Source organism: Pocillopora verrucosa, chromosome 3, assembly GCF_036669915.1.
Source record: "Pocillopora verrucosa isolate sample1 chromosome 3, ASM3666991v2, whole genome shotgun sequence".
In the NCBI taxonomy this organism is placed as follows: Eukaryota; Metazoa; Cnidaria; class Anthozoa; order Scleractinia; family Pocilloporidae; genus Pocillopora; species Pocillopora verrucosa.
In genome coordinates, this window is record NC_089314.1 from 12,874,488 (window position 1) to 12,891,009 (window position 16,522).

The following is a 16,522-nucleotide window of genomic DNA, read 5'->3' on the forward strand; positions in this document are numbered from 1 at the left end:
TTTTCCCGCGCTTTAGACACTTTCCTTTGGTTCTCCTTTGACAACAGTCAACCTTGCTCGTAAACGTATTGTTAATTCATTTTTAATTTTTCATTTTAACTTCTTTATTGAAATGTCAAGTTCAATTCGTATCAATTAAGCTGTTTTTAATAAAACTGGTTTTCTTTATTTAGCTGTTATTAAAATCTGTTATTCATATCGGTTAGAGAGCATGCATAGGTCAAATTAACCCTAGTTAAACAAAAACACATTTCTATTGTAGCAAGCGGCCCAAAGTGGCACTCTATAGAAACAGGAGTGAGGTGATTAGCATTCATCCGATGTTCAAAATGAGCAAATTCTAAAGCCAAAACTGGTCAAATACTGAGCAATTAAATCGATAGTGGCTGCCAAGTTTTAATAAATCACGCTAGTACGCACTTAAAGAAATACTGGGTATCAAAGATCCGCCGTGATCTTTTTGTGAAAAATCCGTGTGACTCGAAAACTGAAGCGTTAATCGTTTTATTACGCGATCTGAGAAGGTTTCTATTACTGTAAAAATTGATTGAAGGTAAGTAATCGTTAAGATTTTAAGTTAGAAACGAAAGAAAATGTATATAACAGTGTAGGTTTTTTTTTTGGTTACTCTGGTATTTTGTGTTGTTTGTCATACGAAATCTGATTCTAAACTGATAGAAAGCGTTCGTAACCAGTCAGTTGTTGACTAGTGAAGAATACATCGGAGGAAGAAGTTACTTCACGCACTTCTAAAATGTCTTTTAATCAAAATTTTTGTGATAAAAGCTTTAAGTTCGTGGTGCGTTAAATAATTTGTGGCAAAATTTAAATATATATATATATATATGTATATATAATTGAAAGAATCAAAGGGGACGCATCGATTCTCTGGTACACTGAGTTTCGCGCCCAAGCGCTCGTCAGACAGAGTAACAGAGAATCGATGCGTTCCCTTTGATTCTTTCACTTGTATATACCCAGCTCTCCTACCACAGCATCGAACACTTTATGCCAAGGTAGACTCTACTCCACATTTATATATATATATCAATCTAGTACCATCACGAAAAAAATGATTGTAGAGAAAAGTAAAATTTTGTGGTGATTTTCTGTTGATTTTGTATGGTAAAATAATCCTCGATACATAAAAAGTGGATGGAATTGGAAGAAACCCTGTTTTCTCAGTCCAAACTGGGTGAAACTGCTAAATTTACATACAACTGGCTGTTCTTTTGTAGGTAAACATAGTTCTGCGGGCCACAAAGACTCCGCGCGTGGGACTTTTGGCGCTTGAAATTCGAGTCCTTAAAAGAATAAAAATTGTAAATATTATAATGGTTTTTGCACTTTTCGACTTATTGTCGAATATACCCTCAAGAGGATAAAGTGAGAAAAGATTAACCAAATAGAGGCCATTTTCCATCAATAGTCTTGGTGATAGCGTCAAAGCTTCATGAAAGGCCACTTTGAGTAACATGACACCTTGAAGCAGCTGAATAAATGAGGTTATGTTAAGCCAAGACTGCGGGGGAATATTCCAAAGATCCATTAAGATTAAAACTGATATCATTCACAAATAAATACATCGAAAAAGTGAAGGTTGTTAGCGCTGTGGATATCATCTAAAAATTGACCTTTAGTGTCACAGACCAGTGTACAAAGAGGACAAAAGTCCTCAGGAAAAATTTAATTTGTTACAGCAATCTTTCAGAGCAGGATGTATTCCTAGGATGATCGTTTGATCCCATGTCAATCTTGAGCCAAAGGAAAGTCAAAAGGCCGTCACCCCAACACTTTACCCATCCGGGACAATTGTTCTGTTCAACTATTTTCAAATCTTTTTTTTTTTTCGCTTGTGATATATTAACTTCTTGAAACCCTGTGGACATTGTCTTAAATTCTGACTTCAATAATAATTGCTTCAATAATAATTGCTTCTAGATATGGGAAGAGCAGGGTGTTTTTTCCTCTCCCTCCTTTTGATGTGCCTTCTGTTGGGCCACGCCCTTGGATCAAAATACAGAGAAAGGATAAAGGAGAAAATGGAAGAGCGGTCAGAAAGAAGAGAAGAGAGAAAAGAAGAGGGAAAAGGGGCGGTTGTTGGGTGGAGACGGAGACGAAGTCTTCAGGGTAAGGTTTTTAAACCTATGACGCTTTGAGCGATTTTATTTCCCGATTGCGGCGGATACAACTTTCGTTGCAGGCGTTGTATGACTTGATGGTCATGTCATGTAACAGGCTGTTTCTCGCACCAAGCTCACGATGAATGGGATTGCCCGCAAAACTCATGAAGAAAAAAATCCACTACTCTGTCAACGACTTTGGAAAATGGACTGAGCTCTAATCATTAACTTGTGTGAATGATCGTTAGAGTCTGGGCACGGAATTGATTTTTAAAAGTGACTTTTTTCGCCTCATGGCGCAGAGTAGTGGAGGAGGAGGGATATAATTTTTTTTGGATGGGAATGGCGGGGTGGGGGAGGAAGGTGGAAGTTCATTGGCAATGTCATATGTATAGCTTTTAAAACAACAGTATCTGAAGTAGGGTCATGTTTTTAGTCCAATATTTACTAAAATCACTTCAGCAAGAAAAATGGACTCTCTTTTGGGCCATGAATAAAGGGGTAAGTTTCTAAAGAAACTGTGGTGCTGTGTCGGTGGGAGAGTATAGCAGGTAATTTAGTGTTAACAACTGGGTTGAAAACGTAAATTAGCCACCGTAAAGAGTAAAAAAGCTGACGTTTCGAGCGTTAGCCCTTCGTCAGAACGATTGATTTTTTGGGCCGTCTGGGTTTGTTGACTAGGCGACATTTTCCTTTTCTTTACAGTTTCAAGACCAGAAATTAGCAAGGAAGAGGCAACAAACTTCATCAATGGATACGACTCTGATATCGACTAATTCAGGAATTATCAGGTTTATCCATAATGTGAATGGTGATGTATGTTTGTTCATCCTTCTCGTAGAATGTCTTGCGTACTTGAAACGAAAATAAAATTCAGTTGTTTTTCTGAAAAATAGCTTGTAGAATAAAATCCTCTTTATTCTTTACACGAGAATGCAATTTCCTTTCGAGCTTGTGAATGTTCGGATCGATGTATTCGCGCACCTACCCCTTCCCTAACCCAACAACAATCAACCGATGATAACCAGTTAGGGTTATCATTGGGTTACGGGAGGGATGGGTGCACAGATACTGACATTGATCCCAACTTTCACCCGGTCTTGAGGGCGTGTTACGCACTGAGACTTGTGCGCAATTTTGCTGCGTGCACAGTTTTATTCTCTTGAAATGAGATCAGTGATTATAAAATACCGGCGCATAACACCTCTTGGCAGAAGTTCTCAATGAGATGACGGCTTTTACGGCTAACGGTTAAAAGTTTGGCCATTTTACGGCTAATCGTTAGCATCATCCTATTGTTGTCACTAAAATTTGTTTTTACGGTTGACTTTTTGGATCAATATCAGTATCTAAGCAACAGCCCACCAGCCCCTCCCCCAACCCAACATTAACCCTAACTTGTTACCAATTGACTGTTGTTAAGTTAGGGGAGGGGTAAGTGGGCAGTTGCCCAGATACTGATATTGATCCGACTTTTTTAATGACTATCGATTTTAATTTCTCAAGTCGTACGTCATATGGCTAAACATTTCGGCCGTTTTTCGGCTATGGGTTAAACCCACTAAGACCCTCCTGAAAAAAAACGAGCCTGCCTTGTTACGCAACTCTGCGCAAAGCTTTTAGACACACGAGCTGCAAATTGTGGCGGTCTTTTCCGCGCGCGAGATACTTATGGGAGAAGCTTGGTTTCCCTCAATAAGCACAATTTTAAGAGAAGTTTCTCCTTTCCTTGTTCGCTGAAACTCACGAATGTCAGTAACACTAAGAACCAAAACTAATGGAGCTCCAACAATATTTTATTCTTGATGTTAACTTGTACAGGATAAATTTGTATTTGTACCAACCAGCGGGTAGAAGTGTAATTTTAAAAAACTGCGTAACCTTTTTTAACTTAACAGATTTTCAAATAATCCGCGTAGACGTTATGTACATTTTATTTGCTCTTAGAATTCATCATGAAAACTTTATAGGTAAATACAATACAATACAGTGCAATGACTGTTTTCCTGGTTTTGACAAAGACGACGTAAAAATATGGATCGCATTGAAAGGCGACTATAGCGTTAATTACATGGATGAACTGACTTCAGAGTCAGTTAGAGATCTTAGAGATACCCGAGATACTGACCGAGAAAGCAATAGCATTGTAGCCCTTCAAAACAGCGTTATAACTTCCTCAGCCGTCAGTCACATTTTGAAATTAATCAGCATACAACATTTGGGAAGTGTTTTAGGAATTCTACCTTTGTTTTTATGAGGATTTCACGAATTACCCAATTCCTTCAAAAATGTGTGTACATTTTCTGCAAAAATTTAGTTATCTTCGATTAGGAAACAAAATTTTTTGGGATTGTCCTAAAGTCCTGGTGCCCCAGTCAAAGTAACTGAGTGCTAGGCAAACCAAAGAAAATTACGTCAGCCAATCAGAATAAAGGTCAAAATCAACGGGACTGCATATAAATGATTTAAGCGCGGGAAAACATAAGTAAGCGTGGGACAGTTCCTTTTTAATAGCATCTGATTGGTCTAGAGGGTTCCGCGGGATTTCTGGGCCACAGATCAGAATGAACCAAAACCGGCGCAAACCTAGTTCACTTTCAAGAATCAGTTGAGAAAATTCCTATGCATACGCATATAAATACTCAGTGTTACTCGTAAACTTAACTCTCAGGCTCCTCTTAGCTTAGGTGTTCGTTTCCTACCCTCAATTTGACCTTGTCACGGAACAAGTCTTAATCAACTTCTTTCCGTTGCGTGGCGCAGCAAAATATCCTCTGCGAAGGAGATAAAGCCATGGAAAGATATGCTTAGGTTTTTTTTTTTCTAAAAAGTTATTATTTCGACATCTCGGTCATAGAGGTTCTGAGGTAGCTATGAATGCATGTTTTATTTCGCTTTTTCAGCAAAAATCTTGAAAAGAGAGCGATCTTACACCCCTTTCATTAATAATAAAAAGTTTTCTGGTAGGTGATGACAAATTTAATTTTTCAGTCCCATTCGACCTCTTCCTCCCCCCACCCCTCCCTCCCCAAAAAGGTTCAAACCTGTGTCTGTGGCTAGAAAATGGAAGGTCAAGATAACGCACAAACAGCTATAAAAAACGTAATAAATAAATACAAAAATTTCAAAACGACATAACGTTTCATACGCAAAGCAACATTGCAAACGGTGTACAGCGAACGGCAAAAATCGATCTTTTCCTCGTCCGCTATTGGGCTTTTGTACACTTAAAAGTATAAATTGACTTTACTATGAACGAGAAATTTGATTCGTTGTTCTACTTTTTTCACCCATAGATTGGAGGAAAAGTGAGACAAATAAAAATAAATTTTTTCCGTTTGCCGTATGCCGTAAGTTTCATGCCTAAAAACACTTAGACTCCTTGCTCTAAATCACCGTCAATTGGCGCTCTTACTGCTGTGACAGTTTTGAAAATGAATGCTGCTTTGCTTACGAAACTTCAAGTCTGTGGTAACATCCTTTGGTTAGACTTTAATTACCTGATTTATCTGTAAAAAGTAATTATATACAATAACGCATCGTACACTTTCTAATGTTATAGATACAAAGCATGCCATTGTTCGACCTTTTTCAGCGGTGACATGATCATTCGCCCCCAATGACTTCTCTCGCTATCGCACTCATATATACCAGGCCCCAGGATAGCGCGGCCAACTGTCTTGTTGCTTCTCATTTTTCCACGTCCCAATAGAGTCAGCACCAGGCTTGTGTGGCTGAGACGCTGGATAGGGACCTGGAACGAGAGGGTGCTATGGAAAATTGGGTGTTTCTCTCCGTCTGCGGCGGGAGTACGTTTCGTTTTTACTTTATGTCCTGAGAAGACTTCTGTGATTTTAACCAGATATTCTACAAAATGATAAAGGAGAAACTTTTTAATAATTTTTCTTCTTTCATACGCAGATCACAAATTGAGCTTTGCGTTCAACTTAATCATTGGTTATTTTTCCATCACGGACACGTGTCTTAGCGATAAAAAGTCTATAACAAACTCCTTTAAAGTTAAGTAATATCTTTCTTGCGGAGGTAGTACTCCTCCAGAAGTCCCACAAGACAGGACAGGAGAAAGATACGACACTGAGAAGGACCATTTCATTTGTGAGGGAGATTAAAATGGAAAAATTTTTTTTTTGCTCCGGCGTTATTTTAACGTGGACATTGCTTGGATGAATTTTTTTCTCTCGCGATTTTTTCCTTGACTTTTTCGGGAAAATTATTTTGGATGTCGTCTAAGTGTCTTCAGGAGCTCATGGGCTCCTTGTTTCTCGCATTTTATAATTTAAATTGTTACATAAACGAGTTTCAGCCTATTACATTACCATATTTTCCTAATGGTGTTGTTTTGTCATGGACCTTAATTTATCCCTAACGAATAGTACAGCAATTTCTATCGAGCGTCGAGGGTAATCCGGGTCCTTTTGGTTTTACCTTACTTTACTTTGTGATTGGTTTAGAAAACTCGCGCCGTCATCTCAACCAATCAGATGCAAAACTAAGAAATAACGTAACTTGGTCATTTGCGTTTTCCCGCCATTGAAGCAGCTTGCTTGTTTTCACTATGAGTTCTCATTGGCTGCCAATGATGTAACCTTTGTTCTGATTGGTCGGCAGCTGGGATCACTTTGGTTTGGTTTAAAAACACTCAATTGAAAACTGGTCTTAATGACAAATGCACTCTTCAGCCTCTCACCTCTGTTTGAATGTGCATCAAAGTGTATCAGGTTTCGAGCTTTTGTGATTCCCACCGTGATTGTGTTCATTCCCGGGTTATAGTTTAGTGACAATAAAATTTCGCCTCGAGTGTGGCCATAGGGCTGGAGAAATATGGAAAAATGAAAAAACATAAGCAAAATAAGTAATTTAGCGATCGAGCAAATATATACTAAAAACAGAAATGAACGTGGCGATATATAAATAGAAATATCGTAAAAAAAAAAAATTAGGGGGCAAAATTTATAACCCTCCCTAAATTATTTCTAGAACACATTTATTTTTAGGATGGGCCAATTCTATGACATAATTTATAACTAACATGGGGTCTGTGTGTTCTCCATCAAGATATTTAAGCAAAACGCGAGATAGATTTGATAGCACTCTCGTTAAACCACAGAAAACAGTTCTAAAAAGGTCCAAAAGTTACACGGGGGGGGGGGGGGGGGTTTCTGTGTCCGTTTACCTAAGTCTTTCGTTATTCCTGTATATTTTAGTCTCAGCATATAACCTATCTATCTGATTTTAAGGCTGGTTTTCATATGCGCCGGGAAACTTCTCGATGGTGGGGGATTTCACTGTTTCCCGACCGTCCCAGAGTTTTCTGACTAATGAAAACTGGACATCATAGACATCCCCGATTGTCTGGGATGGCCAATGACAAATCGGGATATTCGGAAGGGCTCCATTTTCCCGACGCGCCTCCATTTTTAAGTAAGGGTAAGTCGGTGATGATTTTAGATTTCTACCAATCCTCTTATTGCTTGGCTCCGATGCCCCTGAGTCACAAATCGAATAGCGTCCGTAATACATCAAGAAAAAAGTCTTTCGATCTCTCAATATACCAGTAAAATCTGAGACGGTTTGGAAACAGTGAAATGGCCGATTGTATGGAATTTCTGTAAATAAAGAAACTGGCTGTTTGTTGACCATTTTTACTGTAGCTATTAGCTCCCTGTGACTCGCTCTCACTGAACAATCATCATACCTGTGAGTTAAGTTTTAGATTTCTCTCGATTATCATAGCTCCATCCAACTCCTGTCCCTTCAGAGAGTACAGCGTGTGACCTATTGGCGTAAGTCTGTGTCGCCGTTTGTTGTCAAATACAGTGAAGCGCAAAGTTTTCTCGTTCAGTTCGGCGGAGGTGAGCTTAAAGGAAACATGTTCATTGAACTGTGGATCCTGAATACCAAAGTGAGTATAACTTTCAATGACAGGTTTCTCTTCAGGAAGTAGACAAATTTCCACCATTGGGTCACTTTTAATGACGCCGCCATGCGAGGCTACGCCTGGCTCGGTTACTAAGTGCCTGACCGGGAGCCTTCGGGCGCCAATCAAATGAATATTCAGTTGTTCCTCGTAGGTGTCGTGGCGAATCTCGAACAGTAACGTCCCAAGCGGGGGAGGGGCGGGAGCTGGTGCTGCCATGTGTTCATTTATTTCAGGGTTAGAGTAAATAGCCATATCGATCTCCTGAACGGTGATTTTGTTGTTGGAAATGTTGGAGTCTCGCCTTTCATTTGGGTCGTAGCGCTTGGGAATTTCAAACTCACATGGACCTAGAAAATACAAAATGAGGTATTTCGCTTGAAAAAGAAAAGGTTAAACTGCGCTTTTCCGAAAAAGAAGAGGCTGGCGGGAGGATGGTCGAGATATAGTCGAAATAGCTAATCCCAAGTCATATGCTTCTCCTGGAATAAATAATGATCCAATTTACTTCACAAGCGTTGGATATCTCTTCCTATCTACAAGCCATAAAAAATGATTGTAACCAGAGATAACGAATTTTCGTTATCTCTGGAAGGTAAAATAATTATTCATTTCTTTAGTGTGTTGGATTTGTTTATGTAAAGATGAAAAATAAGAAGTATGATCTGTTTTCATGCACAATTTATTTTATTTCTTTTGTGTTCGGGACGTTATTTTTGTTTCTACTTTTTCGGAAATTAAAGTTGAAAATCAGAATTCCCTTTTGTCCCAAGCAGAATGCAACACTCCTCTGGCACGATTCAGTTCAATTATTCTTAGAGAGGAGGTTGGCATATTTACACATTTTGGATTTTTTAAATAATTATCCTATTTTAAAGCGAAAAATAAACAAAAAATCGTGAGCACACCGGGATCAACTTATTTCCTTTTTTGTCAACGCTTTTGAGCAAAATGTTTCATGGTATACAGTACAGTTGCCGCTTTAAACTTATCAACGTTAACACAGAACAACCAGGGAAGAATAACAAAAAAAGTAGATGTACCAAACAACACAACTATTGAACCGTTTGCATTTTCTAAGTATATTTGCTGTCGCTATGACAAAAAATCCCTCGAAAACATCAAATTTACGTCAGCACGACCAGCTCGTTTGTTAGAATCATTATCTTCGAGAACTTTTTCTCGTAATAACTGATGCCCAATGAAGTGCCTCTTAATATTTAGAAATACGTTTATTTTTTAGATAAACGTTTTGCACCCTTTTTCATTTACCCTAATCTACTTCAGAAATATCTGTGATGCACATTAACAGCTACGGCTGTTTCCTTTGTCGTATTTCATGCTGTAAAAAAAATCTTCCAGCCAAGTTATGACAGTTATGTAAGAGCCTGGATGGAATCGTTTGCTTTCACGAAACATCGTAAAATATGATCTAATCCATGCAGATGACTCTTCTAAGGTCCCTGATCAGATGCAACTCGTATACGTTTTTGCAAAACCTGTCAGTGTTTAGCCTAAGATTGTCTTTCGTGAACTGCAACTCTCTTAAAGAAAGTGATTGGCCATTTATCACACGCTCAGAGGACAAACGTGTTTTGAAATAAATTTAATGTATCTGTTTCGATGTTAGTGCCCCTCGGAAATGATTCGGAAACTTTTTGAACTGTAACAAGAAACACGTTTAGTAGAACGTACTAGGATCAGTTTTGTTGGATTTCCGGTACTAAGTGGACAGTGAGCAAGTCTAAATATCACACCCCTTTTCTTTAGCTTGCAATCTGTTGTGATTTCGACGTCTTTCCGGCCTAAGTTAAATCAAAATGGGCTTTTAACTTGTGATACATTTTAAAATTTTACAGGTACGGTCTCATTAAAATTTCTAAAATACAGCAAATAAGAAAATTTACAGCATCTACCTTTCGCAGGAATCGCCTTTGTTGTTTTGTTTTTAACCGTGATAGGGACACGTAAATTTGAAATGTCATTTCCCATGATGTTATGGCCGCCGCAAGCTTGTTTATCGTACTTGGAGTTTCTTTCGTTGTAGCAGTTGTTTTTCTGTTTTACACCTTCCTTGGTCTTCTGCTAATTCTTGTTGCTGTATGCAATCGCTTGCTTTTAACCTGACGACAGAACAGAAACGTGATTTGAAATCTTTACGTTCTCTCTCTAATAGTGCATGTGAATTCTAATTGCATGTGTCACTTCTCACGTTAATCTATTGCACCAATGTAACACCTGATTTGAATTTTAATATTTTGGCGTCTACGTGCGTAACACAGACTTACATTTAAAGCGCAGTCAACGAATTTACCCAAACACCAACTCAGGTTACAATTAATCAATGCCTTTTTTCTATTAAGTTTCTATTTCGAGACTTCCTCGTTTTAAAGAACTAATGAAGGACATTACGAAGAAGCTATCATGAAATTACCGATTTGTTTACTCTACGATGAGCTGCACATCTTGTTATTCGCCCAGCTTTGTAAATAAATGATGATATTTACCCTTTCCTGGGTATTTCTAGAAAATTATAGTCCTAGAGCTGCTGCTGACAAAATGAGTCCAGGATATTGAAAACGGATTGTTTAGAAATTTGTATAACTTTGTGCTCCGTTTGAATGCAAAAAATAATGAGCGCTATTTTCATTTTGATGAAATCAAAATAGGGAAAAAAATTTTCATCTTGACGCCACCTTTTAAAATGCTTGATTGATTTTCATTGAACTACGTCTACCATAGCTAGCATAAGAAAGAACACAAAGGAAGGCCTTATGTTTTAATATATAAATCGTCTCAATTTTAGTTTTATTTTATTTCAAATGACGCCAGGAAATTTGAAATATCATTTCCAACTGTGCAACGTGATCTCTTGTTGCACTTCGTTAATCATGAAGCCGGCGACATTTTGTGAATAATACGACAAAATATTACACAGTGGTTTATCCCGGGGCTTTCCATAAATATATAGTAGGGCAATTTGAAAGTGAAAAAAGAAAGAAAATAATGTTATTTCGATGCTTCCGAGAAGTATGTTGTTGATAAGGTTACGTTCAGATATTGATTATTACTTTCAGGAACTAGGAAGTTACCATGGATTGATTTTTATTTTCTTTCCTTACTTCTGGAGAAATTAAAATATATATTGGAAACTTTGCAGTTGTTTTTTATATATAAATTTCTCAACTTCCTAGGTTACAAAGTATGACGTTAAGAATGTCCTTTATCGGACTTGCTATTAGTAAAAAAAAAAACTTGCTTTTATTTTTAGAACAACTTTCCTTTCGTTCTCTTTTTTTATTTTAATTCAAAAGTAATTATTGGTCATTCACGCAGTTTTTATCAGTCACATCTTGTTTTAATCTCAAAATTTTAAAATATTTTTTCACGTTTGGCTCTTCCTGTGTTTACAGACGTCTTCGACCCTCATCTGAAACTTCCTCTCCTTTTGAAGAACTATTACTTATTGATTTCTTATTATTAATGATATTTTAGAGAAGTAAATTCGAGGCCTAACACTTAAAGTCCAAATGGTTACCACACGAATTATTCTTCACAACTTTTATTTCAAAGTAAAAACATTAATATTTCTTGCGGCAATGCCTGAGGAAATCGAACTCCACACAATGTAAAAGGTGGCTTTCCTGTAGCTATGGTTTGACCAGCAAACATCAATCGCTAACACCATGTGGGCTAATCAAGGGGCAAGCGGCCTCAAAGCAACAAAAACCATGAATTTATCGCTTTTGATTCAGTCAGGAGAGGATGCACAGTGCACAATAAAATGGAGACACCCGAGGAATCTAGCACTAGCTTCATCTCGAGGAAAATCGGATAGCGACAGTGAAGCTTGGAAATGTAATGTAATTTGAAACCGTGCATTAGGATCATATATTGCTATCGCAGTTAAATGTTTCATTCTTAGAAAATTAAATTACTTCCAAACGATCCCAAGACTGATACTATCTTTTGGCAACCTCCACTAATTTCATTCAAACGCAACACAAACTTAGGCAAATTTTTGGTCACAAGTCTATTTCAAACCAGAAAAAATTTCGGAATCCAAGAGATCCACCAATATCACTGATCACTTCACGTGTACCTCCGCCAATGCCGACTTCTGTATAACTTGCTCTTATAACAGAAAGTTATACATCGGTAAAACAGGAAGATGACTAGGTGACCAATTCGGAGAACAACTTCGCGACGTAAAAAGAAATGACAATGATGCATCCAAACTAGTCGTTAGACGCTTTAACCTCCCTAATTATTCTTAGCAGCGTATGGCAGTTTGTCGCATTTGCCTATATCTAGGTTGTTAGGAAAGTCGCAAAACTTTAGAGCAAACATTTTTCTTTCAAATCGGTACTCTTAATCTCCACGGTATCAACGAGCGCTTTTCACTCTCTTGTTTTCTCGTCACCATATTTCCACCAATAGCGTAGCTCCATTTTCAGCATAGAAACACACACGCTACCCACAATTCCTCCAATCGCTCTGAAAAAGGGCTAACGCTCGAAACGTCCGCTTTTAAACTCTTTACGGTAGCCAATTTACGTTGTCAACTCTCTTGATAATAATAAATCACCCTGTTATACTCCCCCACCGACGCAGCACCGCAACTTACCCCTTTATTCATCCAGTAATTGTTAATTACTGGTCTTACAGGGGAAATGCTGATAGACTTAGAGAGATTTAGTGTGGACAATACCTGACTCATTCTTAAATACTAAGAAAAGGAAGGTTTATCCATAACTGCTAATAAAGTAATCGTTTTGAGAGCAACAAACCAGTTTCTTTAAAGAAGCCGTCACATCAGTAATGTCTGTAAACAAGAAAACGATCCCGTACACGAACTATTATGAGATCCTGCATATTGCTAGCATAAGCTTTGACTGTAGCTCACACAGTCAGCAGAAAACTGTGGGTTATTACAAGGTAACTGCGCATTTGGTCGTGTAATTCACAACCTTCACAGTTCTCTGTATGTTTGAGCTTCATTTGGTAGAATTCGATGGGTTCGGATGTAACCGTTGCTAGTAATCGTTCCGCCTAAAAGGTAGCAATATTTTAGGAACATTTTGTAAACTATTTCATTTTCGGACTAGTCGCTCATTGGTTCAAGTTTTAACACGAAGAAGTCGCATATTTAGTTCAGGTATGTTTTTGGAGCTCAGAGTTGGAGTGTTTTCAGCTCAGTATAGTAGAGGTATGCCCAGAAGTACAACCTAGATCTGATGTCAGAACTCAGACTGTGAATGAAAAATGTTTGGTTGCTACTGGTTGCATAATGTACATAAGGCCAGCCACATCAGCAACATTGAAAGTACCGTTTGCTTAAGTAGAAAAGCGAAGATGGTAAACAATGGTGGTTTGACCAGTATGAAGATTCCTTTTCACAACTCACTTGATTCACTTAAACCGCTTTACTCGCTGATGAATTTGACGCAACACAGGAAGAGCTGAATAACGAAATGCTACGTCACATTTATGCGGTCAATAAAGCGGGCTCAAGCGCACGGAGTTTAAAATTTGGCGAAATTTGCGTAGAAAAAGGGGCTGGTATTTGAAACCGAGGCATTTTGTTGTTGTCGAAGGCATTGTCCTATTTCCAGTGTTTTTAGGGAGAAAAGTAATTTTTTAAAATATTTAGGGGGGGTACAATGTTTTTGAAGGTTGTTCTGTTAAAGGAAAAGCGGTAAGGGAAACAATACCTAGAAACAGCAAAATGTAAAATCAAACATGCAAACGACTCAAAATCTGTATTCCGCGCGAAAGTTTAGCGCATGCGCAGACGTTATTCAGCTCTGTCCGCAACACCTGGAATACAACAGAAATAGACCGCCAAATCAGATGGTCTGCGGCTCCATTTTTCTACGCCTCACGCGTTTGAAAAACCGAATAACAATATTCTTTGTTCGATGACCAAGCGTAAAATTCAAGGCATATTCTTTCTTATCCTAGATTCAGGAATGGGATCAAAGAAACGACAAAAGGTTTAAAATTGCATACCTTCGCTCTTCTCAATTTTTTAATCTTGAAAGTAAACTGATTCTGCTGGTTTAGTAGTCTGACTGAAAATACTCAGAGAGGTGCCGTCTTTACTGGAAGGGGTACGGAATAAGCTAATGAACGCCGGATTTTTAGTAGAATGATTTATTTTTGAGGCAGCTCTTCTGCGAGCAAGGTGTCGATTTCGATACATTTCTTACGTCATTGATGACGTAAAAGATATATAACATCATTTCGAAATGTTTTCGTCAGCTAAGTCGCTCCCAGGCTCCCCCGCTAGTTTCTACTTTATATCATTGTAATAGTTGAGTACAGAAGGGGACAAAGTATAAAGCATCAGATAACAAACTGAGAAACGTTTTCAAATTCAATCCTGCAAATTCGAAGTTTTATTTCGTTCACTTGGGGATTTATGGTCACTCATGTCTACTTCTGAAAAGCATTCAAAAATCAACGGATAGAAAAAGAAAAAGGTTCTATGCATTTCAGCCTCACAAGGAGTAGAAAAAAAACTGAAATACTTTTTATGATTATCGTGATCATGCAGTTACAAGTAAAAAGGTTTTTGTTTTAACTTAGCCATTGAACGACATGTCATATGAACTATAGCATAATCAATTCGGGTTTTTTTGCTTGACTCAAAATCATTACTGTTTTATAGAATTTACAATGCCTCGATTCCTAACGAAACAACAGTAATTGTCAAGTAGAACAAGAGGCTAATTGCCATATATTTATGCAAACGGACCCCATTTTCAAGCTGTCAGACACCTGTGTGTTGTCTCTACATGTCTCATGGTGTCCTCAAACCGATTTGTTCAGATTTATGAAATCTTGCGTAATCCCGGAAGGAATATTCACTGTGGCCCCGGTCAAATCACATATAAAGTAATTGTATTATTTCGAGCTGTGCATTTGATGATTTCATTTTTAGTTTGTTTGATTCAATACGAATAATATCCACAGGTCATTTGAGTTGTAACTTAAATACCCGAACTAAATCTCCTTTTAATTCGGAGATTGTAATAAAATCTTTATATACCGGCGTTCAAATCAAACAATAGTAGAGAAAGAAAAAACCGCTTTCCTGAACACTAACGCTCTACAAATTTTGCTTGCTGGTGAAAAAATTAATTTTCGAATACACTGTCGTGTTTTGTTTCACCAATTCAATTCATTTAGCATTACTACCTTTGATTGCGAGATCAAAATTTTGTATTTCACTTCCTCAGTCTGAACGAAATTCAGATCTCCTTTATTTTACTCTGTGAGTAGCAGTTTCAATTTTTTTCTTCAAATGAACGAAATCAACGACTTCTCCGGTCGTTTTTCATTTTTGCGAGGAGAGTTCGAACAGTTAAAAACGACTCTTAAAACACGTTACTTCGCGTTGTTGATTGTTTCAATGACTGCACTCGGGGACATAACTCATTTAAAAATCTTTTTATCAAGCTGAGAGCAGTGAGAAAATACCATTTGCAACAAATTTTTAAGCCGTTTTTTTGGGCTCTACGTACTTACCTCATTTGATGCAATCCGGAAGATGTTGTGGTAAATTCTTCCTTTTTTCCAACGAGATCAACAACGAGTTTACGTCGGCGAAATAAACGTATTGACTTATTCGCCCTCCTAATAAAAGCAATATTCCCCGCCGTAGTTTACACAGGCTGCCGCCGAAGTAGATAAATTACGAAATATTTACTGTTATTGGCTATTGTCAAGGCAACAGGAACACAAATGAATAGTGATGTATTGCGTTATTCCATAGGTGTTAATTTTACTCTGCTGTCCATTCATCGGAAAAAACTATTCTATGGAAGTTTTCCTTCGAAACAAATTGGTCAGACTATCGTTCGAGTAAAAAATGCAGAAATGCTTATTCCTCAGACGCTTAGTTTAGATCGGATTACAATCTCTGACATCTTCCTTTCAAGCTCTTTCCATTAATGCTTTAGGCCAAAAATTTTAAGATTATGTTAAATGACATGAGCGTGTTTTCTTGTCCTTCTCTAATGAATTTATAAATTAGCAATTGGGCCTTTATTAACTGCTAAAAGACATTGTGGGAAAGACAAAAAAATAAAGAGTGCTGGATTTTTTGTCAATACCTGGCGTGAAGTCGTGACTTTACCATTAAATAGGCATCTAAATTTTATCGTTGGGAAGGCATATCTTAGAAGACAGATCAATTCGCCCTGTTGCATAGTGAAAAAAGGTCAGTTATTTTAAGTTTTGAGCCTGATCGAATCCAGAGGAAAAAGTTGAAAAGGCTGAAAGGTAAGTCGTAAAAATACGAGGAAAGTCCGACATTAATCCGAAATGTTTTACTGATATCCGTGAAAGTATATCGCTATTAATTTCCGATCTATTCTTATTTATTGATTAAAGACGAGAAAGTTAAGACAGGATGAAGGTAAAATACAGGTTATGCTTGGAATTACTCAAGAAT

The 16,522-nt window shown here is 37.7% G+C and overlaps 1 protein-coding gene and 1 long non-coding RNA gene across 3 annotated transcripts; one reads left to right on the forward strand and one right to left on the reverse strand.

Annotated features, from left to right (window-relative positions):
• The first annotated feature begins 336 nt into the window (after positions 1-336).
• Positions 337-2,988, forward strand: LOC131786488 (uncharacterized). Its single transcript, XR_009340378.2, has 3 exons — positions 337-553; positions 1,942-2,130; positions 2,829-2,988. It is a non-coding gene; the product is annotated as an uncharacterized lncRNA (long non-coding RNA).
• Positions 2,989-3,930: 942 nt separating this feature from the next.
• Positions 3,931-15,722, reverse strand: LOC131786511 (synaptotagmin-15). 2 transcript variants are annotated; one of them, XM_059103565.2, is made up of 5 exons: positions 15,595-15,722; positions 9,978-10,184; positions 7,840-8,411; positions 6,832-6,955; positions 3,931-5,990 (listed from the first exon to the last, which is right to left on the reverse strand). In XM_059103565.2, the coding sequence occupies exons 2-5, from the start codon at positions 10,051-10,053 to the stop codon at positions 5,680-5,682; spliced, it is 1,083 nt and encodes a 360-aa protein (XP_058959548.1). In that variant the 5' UTR covers positions 10,054-10,184; positions 15,595-15,722; the 3' UTR covers positions 3,931-5,679. The 2 variants fall into 2 exon arrangements, with proteins under 2 accessions (XP_058959548.1, XP_058959547.1); XM_059103564.2 differs by lacking the exon at positions 15,595-15,722 and having other exon boundaries at positions 9,978-10,253.
• Positions 15,723-16,522: the final 800 nt, after the last annotated feature.